Source organism: Mobula hypostoma, chromosome 6, assembly GCF_963921235.1.
Source record: "Mobula hypostoma chromosome 6, sMobHyp1.1, whole genome shotgun sequence".
In the NCBI taxonomy this organism is placed as follows: Eukaryota; Metazoa; Chordata; class Chondrichthyes; order Myliobatiformes; family Myliobatidae; genus Mobula; species Mobula hypostoma.
The window spans coordinates 64877565-64898582 of NC_086102.1; the positions used below are offsets into that span (position 1 = coordinate 64877565).

The following is a 21018-nucleotide window of genomic DNA, read 5'->3' on the forward strand; positions in this document are numbered from 1 at the left end:
TTGTTCTGGAGGACTGGAAAATTGCAAATGTCACCCCACTCTTCCAAGAAATGAGGGAGGCAGAAGAAAGGGAATTATAGGCCAGTTAGCCTGACGTCAGTGGTTGGGAGATGTTGGAGTTGATTGTTAAAGATGCTGTTTCGGGGTACATGGAGGCACACACTTACTCATCGGTGTACAGAATCAGATGATTGGAGTAACAATCAACAGCACACTGTCAGTCTCCATGTTCTGAGTTGAGACTGCCATCACGTGTTTCTTGTTGACATACAAGGTAAATGTTTACCTGTATCAGGGATACAATGCAGATGCAGAACAGAATGTCACCTTTAAAGTCTGAAACACTGAGTTGCTCTTAACTAAGAGTTTGAGGACTTGCTGTCCTTCAGCAGACTTGAGTAGTTGAGCAATTGTTGATGGATCTGCCACTGACTTGTCAATGTATTGATTTACATTGGTTTTCTCTTCAGTCCTACGTGTCTTCCCTCCTTTGGTCTTCATTGGAGCAAGCTGTGACATAGCTGTCAATGTTATTGTTCCATCACTGTCATTCTCCGTTGAGTCGGTCAGGGCTGCTATAGCGTTTTTGTCACGTCCATCCTGTAATTCCTCAGAGTTCAGGTGGTGTCACTGTCTCTGGAGTCTGTCTGATTTTAGATGTAATTCTCAAGAGTTTGGATGGTGGTGCTGTATGGGGAGACTCAATTGTTCAATGTGAGTTTTCATTCCTTGGACGGAGCTTCAGAAGTAGGTGTTTCCTCGGGTGGAGCACTAGCAGTAGCATCACTGGCAGGACCACCCACTTGAAGTCGTGGCTGCACTTTTTACATTTCGTTTTATTTTGCTTCTGAGCTCGGCAGAATACACTTCAATTGAATTACTACGGAAGTAATTATTTATTGTTACATATTGTTCATAAATAGAAACTATTCTACATAATTCACAAACCACTTCATTAATTGTTGTGTTCACTTTAAGAGATGGTGTCTGACATAATGATGTCAGTGTAAGGCAACTGCTTTTGGTTTTGTTTGTAATGGAAGTAAAGGGTTGCGGCTTTCAAGCTCATAAAATGACTCATGTTTTATTCACAAAATCCTACAAGTGTATTGCTACTTTGCTTGTTCAGTTAATGCACTGATTTGCTTTTTATGCTTTATAACTGTCTTTATCATGCTGTTTCTGTAGTTTATAGCAAGGTTCGCATTTCTTTTGATTAGTAAAAGACCTTACTTGTCCTGTTATCTCTTTGAATCGCTTCCACATTTGATCATACTGACCATGCGGTTTTATCTCTAAATCAGTAGCAGGTGTTTTCTGGATTTTATCCCGTGCTTTCATGGTATCATTTAGGAGCTATGTTTCATTAGATTCAATATTGTTCATATATTCCGTCCAGTTTCTCGCATTAAACTTAACAAATGGAATGTTTTATTCAAGTACGAGCTCAAACGCTCAAATATCTGTTCCCATGTAACTGGAGATTGTGTAGTTGGTTTTTCAACTTCGGACGTTGCTTTAATTCGATCTTAATTTGTACGCTCTTTTTATTATTTGGTGATCTTGAAGTATTTATAGTATTACAGCCAAAATTTTAATAAGTTGTCCTGCAACCCAAGTTTATTTTTTTCTCTTAATGCTCTGCCAGCTTGTAAGTATGTAAATTCTCTCATGCACTCTGCTGGCCTGTGCAAATTTATTATCTGTTTATCTGTGCTCCACTGTTTGTATAAATTTCATTTTTGACAGTCTATCAGTTTGCATATTTAATCCACACTCTACCAGTTTTGCACGCGGATCTACTGAGTTGCTTTTCTTTAAAAGAGCAGTGTAGCAGTCCTCACTCCTAACACCCGTCCGACGATGTTGAAGTCAGAATTAATTCTCTCTCAGATAATTTGGAACATAAAGAGGAAATTCTTACCGCTTTTGTTTAGGCGCTGACAATTTCACTTTTGGCTTTGATTGTTGCAAGTTCTAAATCTCCACAACCGTGCTGCTGACTTCGCCACTTGTTGGATTTTGATGTTTAAATCCAAGGTTCTTTCAGAAGTTAGAAAATGGGGGCAAAACTTGTTCCTTCACGATCATTTTATTAAGTGTTGAAAGAAACAGGAGCAGGAGGTAGAAGCAGAAGTCTTAAATTCAAGAAGTTTAAGACGGCGCTGCTTTGTGTTCAGCTGTTTTATACCTTCGGATAAGGAAAAATCCATTTAAATCTATAGATAAGATTTAACCAATTAGAAAGCAGCTATGCAATACTGGTAGTGCCATGTTAACCAATGAGTATGCACTTATGTAAGTAATTTCAGAGCAAAGAAACATACAGAGCTTTCTAGAATTATACTTTGTATTTTAATTGTTAGAATGCAAAGAAAGATACAATTATAGGCTAATCTAGAATTAAACTGTCGGATGCAACAATATTTAAAAAAGAATCAAAATGTAAGAACAGCCCTGAGACATCTTAATTTCCTACCTTGTTCTAAAAATGAATTGTCTTTATAATGTACAGTGCTTGACGTAAGAGAAAAATATATTCTATTGCAGATTTCAAAATTACTTGAAATATGAAACTCAAATAAAATCAGTGTTTTGGAGAAGCATGATGATGCTTTTGGGCTGCGTAGCACAATCCTTGCTGATTTTATTTGATGCAAATGATACACTTCACTGCCTGTTTCAGTGTTTTCTTGTACATGTGACAAATAAAGCTAATTTCTTTTTTCTTTCTATTTAAATATCTACCAGCTTTATGCACAAAAAATGCTTTGCATCAACTTACCATGAATCTTAAACACAATAAATTCTGCAGATGCTGTAAATCCAAAGCAACACACACAAGATGCTGGTCAGGCAGCATCTATGGAAATGCATGAACCGTTGACATTTCAGGCTGAGACCCTTCTTGAGGATGGGAAATGCAGAGGTGGGGTAGGGTGGAAGAGATGACAAAATAAAAAGGTAGGGAGAGGGGAAGGATAGCTGGAAGGTGAAGCCAAGTGGGTAGGAAAAGTAAAGAGAGGGAGAGGAAGGAATCTGATGGGAGAGAGGTGGACATAGGAGAAAGGGTAGGAGGAGGGGACCCAGGTAGAGGTGATAGGCAGGGAAGGTGAGCGAAGGGGCCAGAGTGGGGAACAATCAGGTTGGAGGCTATGCAGATGGAATATAAGATGTTGCTCCTGCAACCCGAGGGTGGCCTTATCGAGGCATGGACTGCTGCTCAGATGCTAGCAGAGGTTTTTTTTTAAATTATGCTCAAAGCTAAAATGCAAAAATATGTTGTTTCATAGAAACATGTCTAAATTTGTGTATAAAATTTCCTTTGAAGCCTAATTGCTAAGATTATTATATACAGTTGAAGTCAGAAGTTTACATACATCTTAGCCAAATACATTTAGACTCAATTTTTCACAATTCCTGGCATTTAATCCTAGAAAACATTCCCTGTCTCAGCTCAGTTAGGATCACTACTTTATTTTAAGAATATGAAATGTCAGAATAATAATAGAGAGAATGATTTATTTCAGCTTTTATTTCTTTCATCACTTTCCCAGTGGGTCAGAAGTTTACATACATTTTGTTAGTATTTGGTAGCATTGCCTTTAAATTGTTTAACTTGGGTCAAACGCTTTGGGATAGCCTTCCACAAGCCTCTCACAGTAAATTGCTGGGATTTTGTTCCATTCCTCCAGACAGAACTGGTGTAACTGAGTCAGGTTACAGTTTGTAGGCCTCCTTGCTCACACACATTTTTTCAGTTCTGCCCACAAATTTTTTGTGGTCAGCTAAGAGTCTTTCAATTCTTGTTTGGGGGATTTTCGCCCATTCTTCCTTGCAAAAGGCTTCTAGTTCTGTGAGATTCTTGGGTTGTCTTGTATGCACTGCTCTTTTGATGATATTTCCTTCCTTTCGTACCCTTTTTTCTCCAAACATACCTTTGTCCATTGTGGCCAAAATTCAGCATCAGAAGTTTACAAAGGAACATCTAAAACAAGCCTAATACATGTTGGAAACAAGTCCTGTGGACTGATGAAGTTAAAATAGAACTTTTTGGCTGCAATGAGCAAAGGTATGTTTGGAGAAAAAAGGGTGCAGAATTTCATGCAAAGTACACCTCTCCAATTGTTAAGCACGGGGGTGGATTGGCCATGCTTTGGGCTTGTGTTGCAGCCAGTGGCACGGGGAACATTTCACTGGTAGAGGGAAGAATTAATTCAATTAAATACCAGCAAATTCTGGAAACAAACATCACACCGTCTGTAAAAAAGCTGACGATGAAAAGAGGATGGCTTGTGCAACGGGGTAATGAACCTAAACACACCTCACAATCCATAATGGATGACCTCAAGAGGCGCAAGCTGAAGGTTTTGCCATGGCCCTCACCGTCCCCTGACCTAAACATCATTGAAAATCTGTGGATAGACCTCAAAAGAGCAGTGCATGCAAAACGGCCCAAGAATCTCACGGCCCTAGAAGCCTTTTGCAAGGAAGAATGGGTGAAGATCCCCCAAACAAGAATTGAAAGACTCTTAGCTGGCTACAAAAAGCATTTACAAGCTGTGATACTTGCCAAAGGGAGTGTTACTAAGTACTCACCATGCAGGGTGCCCAAACTTTTGCTTCGGGCCCTTTTCCCTTTTCGTTATTTTGAAACTGTAAAAGATGGAAATAAAAAAAGTAATCTTGCTTAAAATATTAAAGAAATGTGTCATCTTTAACTTCATGGCTTTTGGAAATCAGGTCATGTTTTACTCGCGTGGCTATTCACAGTAACAAATGTTGACCGGGGTGCCCAAACTTTTGCATGCCACTGTATATGAACTAATGACTGTCTAATCCCTTTAAAGACTAATCTTCCTTCAAGAAATGTGAAAAATATGAGATCACCCTAGAACATTTCAGGAAGTTCAGTTGCAAATGCCCAAATGATAATTTAGCCCATTTTCTAAGTGTCTGATAATTCATCAAGTATGTTATTACTATTGGTAAAATGAACAGTTAAATTGAAATATAATCAATGCTTTGTCTATTTTAGATTGGCAAACAAACAAGATTGTGTTGGTGCTTTAGGAGAGGCTGAACTCATAGAGCGCCTTTCATTGGAGAAGTTGGTCAATGAAAATAAAAGCTTCTGCAAAATTGTAAGTACCTGTGCAGTCAATTACTTCAATAAAAATTCTTTCCATTCTTCTTCACTGTTAAAGCTGTTGTGTTATCACAGTGATTTTTTTCTTTCCTCTCTATCATCTTAATGTCTTTCCTGAACGAAGGTAATAAAGTCTAAAGAGAACATATTATTGATTTTTATGGGTTTATATTGTATTTCCCAGCTCACAAATGTAGATCTCATTATTACACTTTGTGATTTGTGTTTCTGAGCTACTAATTGTTACTGCTACCATATTTGCACTCAGTATTTGTTCCCATTCATATTGTCTGAATGGAAACAATACCTCAACACCGTCAACATTGATATTTAATTTGCATACTTTAATATTTAAATATAACTTAATATCTAATAAGACCAGATTTTGTATTCCCATCAATATTTTGGTACATGAAGCTGCAGAAAGATTTGGCAGTAGTTACTTTCTAAAAATTACATCAACAGCAGCCTTCATTTATGGATTTTTGTTCAATTTCCAGGTTAAGCAGGCATGACGTATATATTCTCTTTTATTAAAATCCTAATGTATTTTTTTAATGCTCAAAGAAAGATTAGGATTTCTTGAATAGTATATCACTAAACATGCAAAGGAAAATATATCTTAGATCTGGTCCCATTTAATGAGCCTGTTAATAGTTCAGGATCCTTTGGAAAGAGTGAACACAGTTTGATTGAATATCCCATTCATTTGGAGGGTACAATAGTTCAAACTGTGGTTGGCATCTGACTGTCTCGAAGGACAATGGGTGATGATCAAGATCACAAGCCTGGACGGAAGGTATGGAAATCCTGAGATGGCCAGTGTCAAGATCCCTCTCTCTGCTTCACCAGTGTAATCCACCAGCTTGGCTGCAGGAGCTGCCGTAAGGATGTTCAATGGTGTCCAGCTGTCTTAGGCACTCCACTCTGGATTTGCTGTCTGAGTTCACTTCCGTCGTCGTCGCCTCTCCTCGCCTCTCACAATGTAGTGGGGCTATTTACCCATAGCTGGGGATCTGGTTCACAAGCACCAGGGCGTGTCTACACACCAGTGCGTCAGCGTGCTGCATGCGCAGGGGCCAGATCTCCTCCCCGTCTTCTGTAGTTCAGCCTTTGTCTGAAAGGAGTCCATTTCTGTGTGTCGCCAGTGAGAGGGCAGTACATGAGGCTTGCTGTTGGAGAGGCCGTATACTGGCAGGGAGAGACTTGCCAAATGGAGAGATGGATGTGCAAGTCTGCTAGCCAGCAGTAGAAGCTAAAGTGAGAGCCACAAGCACTATCCACCACGCTACCACACTAGATACATCACAACAACCATTTTCAATCTAAAACCCATGTATTATGACTAAGTAGTGGGCACGTGGCCAAGTGGTTAAGGCATTCGACTAGCGACCTGAAGGTCGTGAGTTCGAGCCCCAGCCAAGGCTGCGTGTTGTGTCCTTGAGCAAGACACTTAACCACACGGTGCTCTGTGACGACACTAATGCCAAGCTATATGGGTCCGAATGCCCTTCCCTTGGACAACATCGGTGTCGTGGGGAGGGGAGACTTGCAGCATGGGCAACTGCTGGTCTTCCATACAACCTTGCCCAGGCGTGCGCCCTGGACAGTGAAGACTTTCCAGGTGCAGATCCATGGTCTCGCAGGACTAAGGGATGCCTGAGTCAGGGTGGGTTGGTTCGTGTACACGTACTATATGTGGGAAATTTGTGGAACAGTGGAAATCAGGTTTTTTCACAGTGCTCAAGAAAATTATATTCTAGTTAAAAGCAAGAACAGTTAGCATGGGTTGAGCCAAATGGTAGGTAGCGTAGCAGTTAGCGTAATGCTATGACAGAGCCAGCGATCTGGTGTCAATTCCGCCGACATCTGAAGGAGTTTGTGTGTCTTCCTCATGACCTCGTGGGTTTCCTCCCATATTCCAAAGACATACTGGTTAATAGATTAATTGGTCACACATGTCTAATTGGACATTGTGGGCTCTTTGGGCTGGAAGGACCTGTTACCAGGCTGTATCTCAAAAAAAAGAATCCGCTAAGCAAACAATAAGACAATATAGATTATGAGAGTAAAGTAAAATTTAAAACAGTATTTTTTTTTGTAATTATGTAAAGTGAATGTAGGCTCCTTGGAAGATGAGAAGGCAAATTAATAGTGGGTAATGTGGAGATGGCTGAGGCTTTGAATGACTATATTGTGTCACTTTTCACGATGGAGGACATCTCAAATATGGCAAAGAGAGATATAATGCTCATCATCCCTCTGCAATTGAACCTTGGACTTTTTGACTAACAGACCCCAATCAGCATGCTAGGAGCCACACTCACATCACATCCACATCTACATCAACGGAGCTGTAGTGGAGCGTGTATCAAGCTTCAAATTCCTTGGTGTCCACATTTCCGAGGATCTCAGCTGGTCCCTGAACTCCTCCATCCTGATCAAAAAGGCGCAATAGCGCCTTTATTTCCTGCAGAGCAGCAAGAAAGCTCACCTCTGTCCCAGGAGACTGACGGACTTTTACCACTGTACCATTGAGAGCATACTCACCAACTGTATCTCAGTGTGGTGTGGCAATTGTCCCGTATCGGACCGCAAAGCACTCCAGCGTGTGGTGAAAACTGCCCAGCGGATTATCAGCACCCGATTCCCCACCATTGAGAACATCTACCATAAGCGCTGCTTGGGCAGGGCAAAAAGCATTATCAAGGATGCATCTCACCCTAACCATGGACTTTTTACTCTCATTCCATCCGGTAGGCGCTACAGGAGCCTCCGCTCCCGCACCAGCAGGCTGAGGAAGAGCTTCTTCCCTGAGGCTGTGACCCTGCTGAACCTCACATCACAGCGCTCAGCAGTATCGCACCCATATTGTACTGTCTCAGTACTTTTATATTTGTGTGCTGCAGCAGTTACTTTTTATTCGCAGTTATTTTGTATATAACACTGTTCTTTGCATTTCTGGTTAGATGCTAACTGTATTTCATTGGCTTTGTATCTGTACTCGGCACAATGACAATAAAGTTGAATCTAATCTAATGGATGCAATGGCAGGTGAAGACCTTGATACAGTCGTTAATACTAAAGAGGTAGTGCTGCACAAACTAATGGCCTTAGAAGTAGGTCAGGCCCCTGGTCCTGATGGAATGCGTACCAGGGTACTGAAAGAAATGGCATAAATTATAGTAGAAGTGTTTCTGATAATCTACTGAAATTATCTGGACTCTGGGCAGGTCCTGGCAGATTGGAAGACACTGAATGTCAACTGCTGTTTTTTAAAAAAAAAGGATATAGGCAAAAGGCAGTTAACTATAGGCCAGTTAGCTTAACATCTGTAGTCAGCAAAATGCTTTAAGCTATCACTAAGGAAGAAATGGTGAGATGACTGGATAGTGGCGGTTTCCTCAGGAAGCGCAAGTCCTGTTTGCCAAACTTACTGGAGTTCTTTGAGGATATAATAAGTGCAGTGGATGGATGTTCTATACTTGGATTTTCAGACGCATTTGATATGATGTGGTAGAAAAGACTTAGGAAGTTGAGGTAAGCCATAAGAAGAGTATTGGTTAAATAATAAGAGATGTACAGTTGGAATAAATAGGTTTCTCTGGTGAACAGTGTGCTGCAGGGATTGGTGCTGGGCCCGCAGCTGTTCACAATATACAAAGTGTTTGTACATTAACCATTTGGAAGAGGGGACCAAATGCAGTGTTTGCCGATGAACTATATAGAGTGGGAAAACTAAATTGTGCAGAGGATGTGAAGAGTCTGCAGAGGTATATAAGTGAATGGAGCCGAGTTGATCAGATGGAGTACAATGCTGGGAAATGCAAAGTCACCCACTTTAGAAGGAAAAATTGGAAGATGGGATTTTTTTAATGGTGAAAGATTGCAGCATGCTGATGTGCAGAGGTTCTAGGGAGTGCTTGTGTATGAATCACAAAAGATTGGTTTGCAGATACAACAGGTTAACAGGAAGGCAATGTTGTCCTTTATTGCAAGAGGAATAGAATTTAAGATCATGCTGCAACTATACAGGGTACTACGGAGGTCACAGCTGAAGTACTGCATGTGGCTCTGGTCTCCTGACTTGAGAAAGTATATACCAGCTTTGAAGGTGATGTGGAGGAGATTCACCAGGTTAATGCCAGAGATGATGGGGTTAGCCTACAAGAAAAGATGCAGTTGCCTGGGACTATATTTACTGGAATTCAGAACAATGAGTAGAGGGAATCTTTTAAGCACATATAAAATTGTGAAAGGGATGGAAGCAGAAAAGTTGCTTCCATTGGTAGGTAGAACTAGAACTGGGGGACTATAGCCTCAATATTTTGGGGATTAGATATAGGACTGAGATGAGGAGGAATTGCGTTTTCCACAGAGGATTGAATCTATGGAAATCTCTGCCCAGGGAAGCAGTTGAGGCTTAAAATTATTTAATTGGCTTATTAAAGTTCTTTATATGATGTGTATTAATTACTATCACAGAACTTTTTCTCAAAGCTAAAGGTTTTGTCTCCCTTAGTCACCTAATACACTCAGGTGTATTATTGACATACATTCAGCGGCCACCTTATTGGGTACCTCTTGTATCTCATAAAGTGGCCGCTGAATGTATGTCCATCGTCTTCTGCAATGTAAGTCACTTATAATAGCATCATAACATTTTAAGTGACGTTTGGATATCAAACACACAGCGCATATTTTCCCCGTATGAACATATAAAATCATTTCAACACACCAATATCGCTGAATCAGTGGGAACCCTGGGCTTGTTTCCCTGCAACAAGACGGTCCCATCGAAGGGTGACGAGAGACAGCGATACTCGAAGGGGGTTCCTTATGTCCAGTCTATTCCGCAATTTAGTTTTCGTTGCATTCATTGCAGTGATATGTCGGAAATGAAAGCAACGTTTTCAGTGTTTTCTTGACTATCTCAGGATACTTAGCCTTGACTTTGATCCAGAATGTCGGCAGCGATGTTATGTCAAACATACTTTTCAGCCCGCCATCATTTGCAAGCTCATGGAGTTGATCTCCTTCCCACGCTGACATGGATGATGCGCGGGTAATGATCTCGCGTGTGTTCCAGCTCAACTGTGCGCGTGACAGGGAATGAGGAAAGGTGCCGCTGACTCCTATCGCCAAATCATATCGTTTCCTTGCGGCCCGGTACTGCTGCTCGGCCTAGTTTTTTGTTTTTGTTTTTTGCATCATTCTCTGTAAACTCTAGGGAATGCTGTGCGTTTAAGTATCCAGATCAGCAGTTTCTGAGATACTCAAAACACTCCATCTGACACCAACAATCATTCCACAGTCAGTCATTTCAATCACATTTCTTCCCCATTCTGATAATTTTTTTCTGAACAACTGAACCTCTTGACAATGTCCATCAAAGTTGCTGGACAGGTGATAGGCAAAAGGGGATATGAGAGAATCATGGGACAGGAGGTCCGGGAAGAAAGACAAGGGGGGGGGTGACCCAGAGGATGGACAAGAGGTATATTCAGAGGCCTCTTCTACTGTAAAGATGAAGCCACACTCAGATTGGAGGAACAACACCTTATATTCCGTCTGGGTAGCCTCCAACCTGATGGCATGAACATCGACTTCTCTAACTTCCGCTAAGGCCCCACCTCCCCCTCGTACCCCATCTGTTACTCATTTTTATGCACACATTCTTTCTCTCACTCTCCTTTTTCTCCCTCTGTCCCTCTGAATATACCTCTTGCCCATCCTCTGGGTCACCCCCCCCCCTTGTCTTTCTTCCCGGACCTCCTGTCCCATGATCCTCTCGTATCCCCTTTTGCCTATCACCTGTCCAGCTCTCGGCTCTATCCCTCCCCCCCCGTCTTCTCCTATCATTTTGCATCTCCCCCTCCCCCTCCAGCTTTCAAATCCCTTACTCACTCTTCCTTCAGTTAGTCCTGACGAAGGGTCTCGGCCTGAAACGTCGACTGCGCCTCTTCCTATAGATGCTGCCTGGCCTGCTGCGTTCACCAGCAACTTTGATGTGTGTTGCTTGAATTTCCAGCATCTGCAGAATTCCTGTTGTTTGCTCTTGACAATGTCTATGGTTTTGTGCATTTGTTGACATATGATTGCCTGATTCGATATTTGCATTAACAAGCAGGGGTAGCAAATAAAGTGGCCACTGAGTTTATAATTCAAAAACATGAGAGAACTCAATATAAAAAAGAAATGGGAATAGGCTATGTGGTCCCCTAAGGATATTGATCTTCTACCACAAGCAGAAATCTAAATATCTGTGTTATTCTTATTTTTGAATACAGTGAGCCTCTACAGCCCTCTGTATTATAGACTTGCTAAGCATCCTCTGACTGAAGAAATTTCTCCTCATTCCGATCCTATGTTTGAAATTTTGACACTTAGTTCCAAACTCTAGCTATTGGGAAATGTCTTCCATAATCAAGCACTTTAGAGCACTCAGACAGTTCGGTACTTTGCCGTAAGGTCAAACTGTAGATGACAGAGGCCTTGCTTACTTGATCTCTCAGCATACGGCAATGAATCTTCACTGCATACACCCTAAGTACTTCCATGTTTTTAAGGAGTCATAGAGCAATACAGCACAGAAACTGGCCCTTCAGCCCAATAAGTCCATGTCAACTACAGTACCACCTAGTCCCAATTTCCTGCATTCCCCTCAAAACCTTGTCCTATGTTACCCATCTCCTTCTGATAAAAACATTTTTCTTTCCCCCTTCCCCCTTCTATTTCCCTACACTGGCCCTTGACCTCTTATCACCTGCCTAGCCACCCCGCCCCCCCCCCCCGGAGTACCTTCCTCCATCCCTTTCCCCTATGGTCTATTCTCCTCTCCTTATCAGATTCCTTCTTCTCCAGCCCTTTACCTTTCCTACCCATGTGGCTTCACCTAGCAGATCGAAGCTATCTTCCTTCCCCTCCCCACCTTTTTATTCTGTCGTCTTCCCCCTTCCTTTACAGTCCTGAAGAAGGATTTTGCCTGTTATGTTGACTGTTTATTCATTTCCATAGATGCTACCTGACATGCTGAGTTCCTCTAGCATTTTATGTGTGATGCTTAATATACCTAAATATATCAAGCATACTTTCTTCAGCCAATGATTGGTGTGTCAAGGCTGACCTGGATGGGAAAAACAGTTTCCCGGTGCAAATAGCTTTCACCACATTGCGTCCAGATATAATCGTTTGGTCTGACACCAGTTATTGGTTAATTCACAGTCCCCTGGGAAGACAACATTGATGAAGCCCATGAGCGCAAGTTAACCAAGTATGCAGAATTAAGATCAGAGTGCAGAGACAGAGGGTGGAAGGTCTCATGCTATCCATTCAAAGTAGGTTGCCGTGGCTTTATGGTGTTCACTTTCCAGAAGTGGCTGTGTGACCTTGACTTCACTAGAAGAAAGATCAAGTCAACCAGCAGAGGTGTAGCTGAGGCAGCAGAGACAGGATCATCATGGGTGTGGACCAAGTATGTCCAGAGGGGCAGATAGTCAGACAGTGTATACATCTTTTGCAAACCCTTCAGTAGTTGCATGGACACCTGAAGAGCAGACTATCTGTTGGATGGAAGCGACCAACAACTCTGATAGAAGCATATGCCAAGTTTTTGAGCTCACCAGTGGGAGGTGGTGCTTTAGCATTGCTGGCCCACCACCTTGAGGGAGTCTTGACCATAAGCGGGCCGAAACTCCTGAAGACAGGTGGCAAGTCAACTGATGATCCCACTGGTGATAGCACAGGACAGTTAACATCTTAGTCCAAGTGTATTTTCAATTCAATACCTGCTGCTATTCTTGTTGTCAGTTTGCAGAATGCCTGTTGTGTCATAGTTAACCTTTGCAGCCTTTGCACCCATGCAGTACTGCTACTTCCAACCTTGCAGCAGCAAAGACATTGTTTGACATCCACCGTCCCAGTTGCATATTTAAATAAACTTTTCCAGACCCCAAATTCTATTGAAACCAAACCTCAGAATCACACAATTCAAGATGATCGCTGAAGCGATGTGTAACTGTCTCAGAGACGTGTTTCATTGAGATGTTTATTTTATATGTTTCTGTCAAAAATTCATAAGTATTTGAGTTCATAGCTGTAAAAAAGATTGAAAATGTAATAAATAAGATGTTAAAAGGGTAACATTCATAAAAAAAATTGTTTAAAACATATTACCTTAAAATATTGTTTGATTAAGAATTTTGTGCTTTTTATATAAGGTTTTATTTACTGTAGAGTGTAATGGGTCACATGACCAGAGTTTAATAAGAGCATGACTGTGGCATTATGGGTCAGAACCAACATGGAGGCAGAGAAAGACTTATGGTCCTAAAATAATCTTATTCTGCATGTGCTCCAAGAGGTGCACACGGTAATTGCTTTTTTAAAATTTGATTTCTATTGTGCATAATGTTGTTGATGTGCCTTTACATGGACAGTGTGATACGTTTTCAGTGATTTTATTTGATTTCAGCACACTTCTGTTTTGCTGACGTGTTGAGCCTGTTTATCGGCAGACACTAGCTTGAGAGACTTTAAAAGACTGAGAGATATATGTTTCAAACCCTTTATGTCTTTTATTTTCTTGTAGTTTTCACGGTGTCTGCTGAAGAAAGAGAGAAATAAAAATAAATCTTCAAGGACATCTGTAGGTTGCGTGGCCATTATTTCATGGGACCGGTGCAGTTGCACTATGGGAACTGTACATTCTCCTCTGATTGCAGTCAAATCCTAGAGGCTTCTACATAATTCTAATAATTCCTCTTATCACTAGTGTTAAACAACTGTGCATCCCAAGCTTTGTAAAACATTGGTTAAAAAGTAAATCACAGAATCCTAGAAACTAATGAAGGATAATTCAGTTCATTGAACTCATGCTTTCAAAGCAGTGAAAGAATATAAACAATTACGTCAACCTTACAGTTGTCAAATACATCACAAAGTTATAGAACTTGATTTCCAGACAATGTTGAAACAGCAGTTTCTTCAAATCATCTGTTTCTGTTGCAGATTCTGTCTGCTTAAATGCAAATAGGAAATGCATCCCAATGCATGTTGTCCTTTTTAGTGAAGTAGTAATTGTTCACAGAGCATATTTTTTTCCCATTTATATCAATAGCAACCATGTTCTGCTGTTCGGGGATATGGAAAAACATTGGACAAGGCAATTAAGGAAGGCCTTAATTGGCTTTTGGTTACCATAGCAAAGGATTATGACAACCTTCAAGAACGGGTTGAAAACGATGTGATGGTGCAGAAGGCACGGGAAGACCAAGAGAAACGAGAACGTGCGGAAAGAGTACGAAAAATCCAAGAGGAGAGGTAAAAGATCAAACAGTTATGCTTACCTTACTTAAAAAAATTCTAATCTTCAACATGATGACTTTTGAAACATTTCTTTCAAGCTCTGAAATTTCCCCAGCTTATCATTTTTTAAAATTGCTATTCCCTTCTTTCAGTTACTCTGTCTTTGGGACATCTGTTCTCAAGGTGAGACTTTCCATTCCAGAACATCTGAGGTTTCTCTTTCTTTCAAAGAATGAGGTTTTCCTTTCATCACTCAGAGGACGGCTAAACTTTCTGGGTCCTGTGGTATTGACTTCCCATGACCTTTCCTAATTTCATCATCGGTTCTTGCCTGTATGTAATGTAGGAGTCATCAGGTGAATGATCCCTTGTGTCACTAGTAAAATTCCTTCCATCGCTAATGAGCATGATAGCCCAAGAACCCGAACAGTGCCTAGGAACATATCCAGTGAAGAGTTAATCAATCCTGGGACAGCCTTGATTCATGTGTAATCCACATTCTGCTTCCCTGGTGTGGTGCAGCCAGATTTTAAAATCCTATAGATGTTTTGCTGGCATTGAGGCTTTAAATATTGCTTCTGAAACTGAGCCATGTGTGTTGTCTCTACACTCACTCAGTACCATTTGCCAGGATGTTGAAAATGCTGTGTTTATGTTCTGTTTTCAAAGCGCTTCTGCTAGTTGGACTGCAGGATACTTTTGTTCTGCTGCCCACTGGCGGTCCCCTTTGTTTCTAGTCCATTAAGATGTCAAAATTCAACCTTCACATTTCTAAAAATTATGGAAAAGCTCAAGTGTAAATAATATGCATTGAGCAATATTTAAAGAAAAAATATTTATTAATATAACCAATGTAAAGTTCACATGAATCTGGGTCACATATAGAGTCCTTATTTTAATGCCTAGTGCACAAAATTCTTATATTCTAAAAGGCATTGATTCTATTAAATGCAATCACAGTCACACAAGTATCTCTGGCAGGGTGGGGGTGGGGCTTGAATTTGCCATATTTACCATTCTGGCCTATAAATGACTGACTAGTTCCACACTATCGTTGTTAACTCATAAATCCCACTATCATGTCAGGAGCAGTTGTGTCTCACAGCTGAAGACAATGAAATATGGGTATAAAGCTAACACAAACACTTACAAGGAATTAATTTTCAAAATCTAATCACTGAAGGCAAAAACAATTCACAGGAAAATCACAATCAGGTTTATTATCACCGACATGTGACGTGAAATTTGTTAACCTAGCAGCAGCAGTTCACTGCAATACATAATGTAGCAGAGAGAGAAAAAAATAATAAATAAAATAAAACAAATAGACAAGTAAATCAGTTACGTATATTGAATAGGTTGTTAAAAAATGTGCAAAAACAGAAATACTGTATATTAAAAAAGAGTGAGGTAGTGTTCAAAGCTTCAAAGTCCAGTTAGGAATCGGATGGCAGAGGGGAAGAAGCTGTTCCTGAATCGCTGAGTGTGAGCCTTCAGGCTTCTGTATCTCCTACCTGATGATCTTGATATTATTTAAACATTCATGTCTTTGCAGAGAACTGAAAGAAAGGGAAGATGCTAAAAAAGATGGACACCTGTTAAACCAAGATGACAGTGATGAACCAGATCCACAAACAAACCCCCTTCAACCACTACCCAAGGTCATTTTTGTGGTGGGTATTGGTGCATCTGCTCAAAATCCTCCTGTCAACTTTTAAGGGTATCCCATTGAAGTGTTCAATTTTAAAATAAACATCAGCTTGTAATGTCTAACTGTAGTTAACGTTAATGTAATTTGATAATTTTAATCTCGTGGTGTCTGTAGCATAATGTAGTTAAAGGTTTATAGTAAAGACTGACTTCACCTTTGACACTTTATTGTTTGTTATTCCGTTTCTTCCAGTTCTTATTCCCTCCTGACTTCTTGTTCTCTAGTTTGTTTACCTGGCAGTATTTTTAGGTTATTTCTATTTTTCAGACAGGTACAAAGTAATTGTTAATTCCTCTGCTATTCCTTATGCTCCTTTCTAAATACTCCTATCTCTGCCTGTAAGGGGCTCAACCTGCCATTACAAGTATTTTCCTTTTTTCTTTCTCCCTCATCCTACAATTTATTTAATGTTCAGACCTTTCTGGTCTTGTATTCTATCTTGCAACTTTTAAACTCGTTTTCATGGTTCAGTGTTGTTAATTTCCAAATGCTCTGGTTCCTGAGATCATTTTAACAGCTATTTTAACAGCTTTGTTAGCTTCTTTGGAGTTCATTCTATCTTCATCTCTCTTGTCAACCATGAATGAATCACTTTCCCTGTTGGATTTTGTGCATTAAAAGGATTTTTGTTGTTTATCTTGATGTCAGAATGAAGAGGAAATCGAAGGGCAGAAAGAAAAGAACAATCGAATCCCTAATGGAGAACCTCCACTAAATATTGCAGAACAGGGACCATCTAAGATGGAAAAGAGTACCAGAGATACTGTTCCAAATGATCAGCCACTGAAATTGGGTGCCACTGCAGAAGCAGTAACTGATAAGCTCCAAGTACCTGGATCGCACCAGAAAATGCAAGACTCTGGTAATTAAACAATGTTGCTTGGAAAGTGTAAACAGTGTGTCGAATTCCTGTGTAGTATTCTGTTCAAGTTTAAAATGGATGTTATGTATCAATCTTCACATTCAAATGTTCATCTTTTGCTGTATATTTACAATTGTGTATTTTAAACAGTGACAGGGAAGAAAAAGTCCAAGAAGTTTCGTATGAAGACAAAGAATATTGTAGAACCAGGCAATGTAGGTGATGCCTCTGGAAATTTAAGGGTACTTCGTTTGTCTGGTAAGTAAAAATATTTTCGGTCTGATACACTCACAGGGAAACAATGTATTGACGGTAAACAGGTTGCTTGAAATGAATTGATTACTAAAAGGAACACATGGATTTAAGTAGTGTGTGTGGATTAACATAAATAATTCTTTAACTGTGAAATTAATATAGCTATTTATTAACAAGATTAGTTAATACATCTTTACCCTTTCTTAGCCGCAGTCCAAAAATCTGATTTCTAATTGTATATATTGCATAATGTTGGGTAGTTCAAATTAACACAGATCAGGAAACACCAACCAGTTGCTTTATGTCTGTTGAACAAGTATGGATGAACAACAGCCACAGTTAAGTGTTTGCTAAATTCTATATAATTGTAATGTAGCAGAACTTTTAAGAAGCAAGTTACTGGTGTGGTAGCAATAAAGAAGGAATATGATACTGTTCTGTCCAAATGAAGGTCTGAGTCCTTTAATATTGTGATGCCGGATATTCAAAGTCATTTTCCCCCATGTACTTCACCCGATTGTAAAATGAAATTTCATTGCTTGGTGTTTGTAAAATGAAGAAAATTATTTGCAATAGAATAAATGCCACACACCACTATCTCAAAGCAAATGTCAAATAGGAAGCAAGTATCAGGAACATTTGTTTGTTTCCCCTCATATTCCCTTTTCAATCTCTATTAATTTGTTATTGCAGCATTATCATTGAGTGTTGAGACATAAACAATCTGCTGAAGGAACTCAGGAATTAGAGCAGCATCTGAAGTGGGGAAAGAAACGGTTGATGTTGCAGGTGAAAACTCTGCTTCAGGACTATGAGTGGAGTGGCAAGGTAGCCGATGTAAAATTGGGAGGTGAAGAAGTGAGATAGAGGCCGGTAAATGATTGGTGGATCTAAGATTGATGAAGGCTGATGGGCAGATGGAGCCAGGTTGGGCGTTAGGGAGTTTGGAGGTGGGAGAGGAATGGAATTGGAAGACAGAGGCAGGCAGATAGATGGATGGTGGTGGAAACAAAAAGGAAAATGGAGCCAAGTGGAGGGAAGGGAGAATGAAAGTGGACGTGACTAGCAAGGTGATAAACAGAAATATAAAGGCTACCAGCGCTGAAATCTGATAAATAAGGAAGCAGATAATGGGAACTATTAGGGGGTCTTCAGTCGGAGCACGAGGGGGGAAAGCAGCGATTTGGTAGGCAAAATCTGAGGCTAGTCGGTGGGATGAAATCAGGTGGAGGAGGGAGATGAAAATGACTGATGAGGGGCTGAAGAAGGATGTATGAAATGGCACACATCTGGGTGCTTGGGGTGGCCATTGCAGACAGAGCTCAGGTGCTATGGAAATTAGTTGCATGTGCTTGGTCACACTAATGTAGAGGGAACATATCAGCAGCACCAAATGTAGTCGACAAAATTGGAGGAAGAGTTAAAATGGCATGCACCTGGGAGCTCATCCTTCACCCAACACCCATTGCCAGCTGACTTTTACCGTAGAACTCAATCTCTCGTGTTTTTACTGGCTGTCTTTTGTCTCCATAGCCCCAATGCAGGTTGTTGATTTGAAACACTGAAAAAATGTAGTATTCTAATTTGTTTTGTATTTAATTTAAGTACATAATTTGTTATTCAGTTTGTCTTTTGATACCTTTTTTAATTATTTCCATGAAACTTTGGCTAATTGGGGCAGCCACTTAATTGGGCCAAAATGTACTGGTCCCGATGTGTCACAATCAACTGGAATTCACTATACTTAGAAGGATTATTCCATTCCCTTTCTCATTTAACCTTCCCTCTGACATTTTCCCTTTCCACCATCCAGGGATTCAAACACTATATCCGGTGAAGCAGTGATTCACTTTGACTAATTCCAATTTAATGAAATGCATTCAAACCTCACTTATGTGATTTCCCCTACATTGGAAAGCTAAACACAGACTAGCTGGCTGCTTTACAGAACATTTATGTTCTGTTTCCAGTTGCCTGTTGTGTTAAATTCCCAATTTCAGCTATCATTTCCCTTTTTGGTCTCTTGCCTTGTTCAAATGATGTCAATGTAAGTTTGAGGAATTGCTTCTTATATCCTGACCAAGCATATCAAAGCCCTCTAAACTCAACTAACTACCAACAATTTAAGATAATTAGCCCCTTCAGTTTGTCTCAGAATTGGAAAAAAACCTGATAATGCTGTAAATCTGAAATAGAAACAGTAAATGCTGTTTCCGCCGGTCATGACTTTTAACATCATAAATCAGTGAGTTGTTTGTTATGTTTCCCCTCTTGCTGTGAAACGGGGCACCTGTAGCGGTGTGCTACACACAGCGCTAGAATAACCACACAGAGTTGGTGAGTTAGAGTTGCAATGAAAGACATTTATTCAGACTTCGCGGCCTGCTTTAAAGCCTTCCCGTTCCCACCCTCACTGGGGCGGGACTGCTGTGGGGAATGCATATTCCCAGACCCTTTCCGCGCGTGGGATTTTCCCCCTGCTGGTGAAGATGGCCTGGTGCCCTTTCTGGGGTCGGCCCTCTGCCTGTGCGCGCTGTTGTGAGCCGGTTCGTGTGTGCTAAAAAGTGGGTCGCCACATAACCCACCCCCCAGAACCAGCGATCCCTCCCCCAATGTCCACAGTCTGGATCGGCCTCTGTTTGGGAGGTCTGCCCCTGCGCTGCGGTGCCTGAGCCTGGACCGGCTGCGCCAAGTCCACATGGGCCGGTTTGAGTCGGTCCACCGTGAAAACCTCCTCTCTCCCCCCAATGTCCAGCACGAACGTGGACCCGTTGTTCCTGATCACCTTAAACGGCCCCTCGTAGGGCTGCTGTAGCAGTGCCCGGTGTCCGCCCCGTCGTACAAAAAGAAACTTACAGTTCTGCAGGTCTTTAGGTACGCAGGTCGGGCTCTGTCCGTGCTGTGAAGTGGGGATGGGGGCCAGGTTACCGCGCCTCTCCTGTAGTCTGTCCAGGACTGCTGTGGGTTCTTCCTCTTGCCCCCTTGGGGGTGGTATGAACTCTCCTGTGACTACCAGGGGTGCGCCGTACACCAACTCGGCCGACGAGGTGTGCAGATCCTCTTTGGGCGCCGGGCGGATCCGGAGCAGGACCCAGGGAAGCTCATCCACCCGGTTAGGCCCCTCCAGGTGGGCCATGAGAGCCGATTTCAGGTGACGGTGGAAGCGCTCCACTAGTCCGTTCGACTGTGGGTGGTAGGCAGTTGTGTGGTGTAGCTGCGATCCTAAAAGGTTGGCCATACCTGACCACAGACTGGAGGTGAACTGGGCGCCCCTGTCGGAGGTAATGTGGGCCGGTACCCCGAAGCGGGCTACCCAGGTTGCGATCAGTGCTCGGGCGCAGGATTCGGAGGTGGTGTCGGTGAGCAGGACTGCCTCTGGCCATCTGGTGAACCAGTCTATCATAGTTAGGAGGTACTGCGCTCCTCGTGACACTGGCAGGGGCCCCACGATATCCACATGGATGTGGTCGAACCTCCGGCGGGTGGGTTCGAACCACTGCGGCGGAGCCTTGGTTTGCTGCTGCACCTTGGCCGTTTGGCACTGCATGCACGTTTTGGCCCATTCACTGATCTGTTTACGCAGTCCATGCCACACGAACCTGTTGGCGACCAGCCGGACGGTTGTCCTGATGGAGGGGTGCACTAAGTTGTGAATGGACTCGAAAACCCGCTGGCGCCAGGCTGCTGGGACGACGGGGCGGGGTTGGCCGGTAGCTACGTCACATAGTAGGGTCC

The 21018-nt window shown here is 41.7% G+C and overlaps 1 protein-coding gene across 1 annotated transcript in view; it reads left to right on the forward strand.

Annotated features, from left to right (window-relative positions):
* Window positions 1–21018, forward strand: part of LOC134348717 (ADP-ribosylation factor-like protein 13B) — a 32570-nt gene that overhangs the window by 5008 nt on the left and 6544 nt on the right. Inside the window, exons 2-7 of the mRNA XM_063052523.1 lie at window positions 853–888; window positions 5039–5144; window positions 14268–14470; window positions 16011–16128; window positions 16815–17028; window positions 17179–17286. Coding sequence (XP_062908593.1) covers window positions 853–888; window positions 5039–5144; window positions 14268–14470; window positions 16011–16128; window positions 16815–17028; window positions 17179–17286 — 785 coding nt within the window. The remainder of the gene's footprint in view (window positions 1–852; window positions 889–5038; window positions 5145–14267; window positions 14471–16010; window positions 16129–16814; window positions 17029–17178; window positions 17287–21018) is intronic.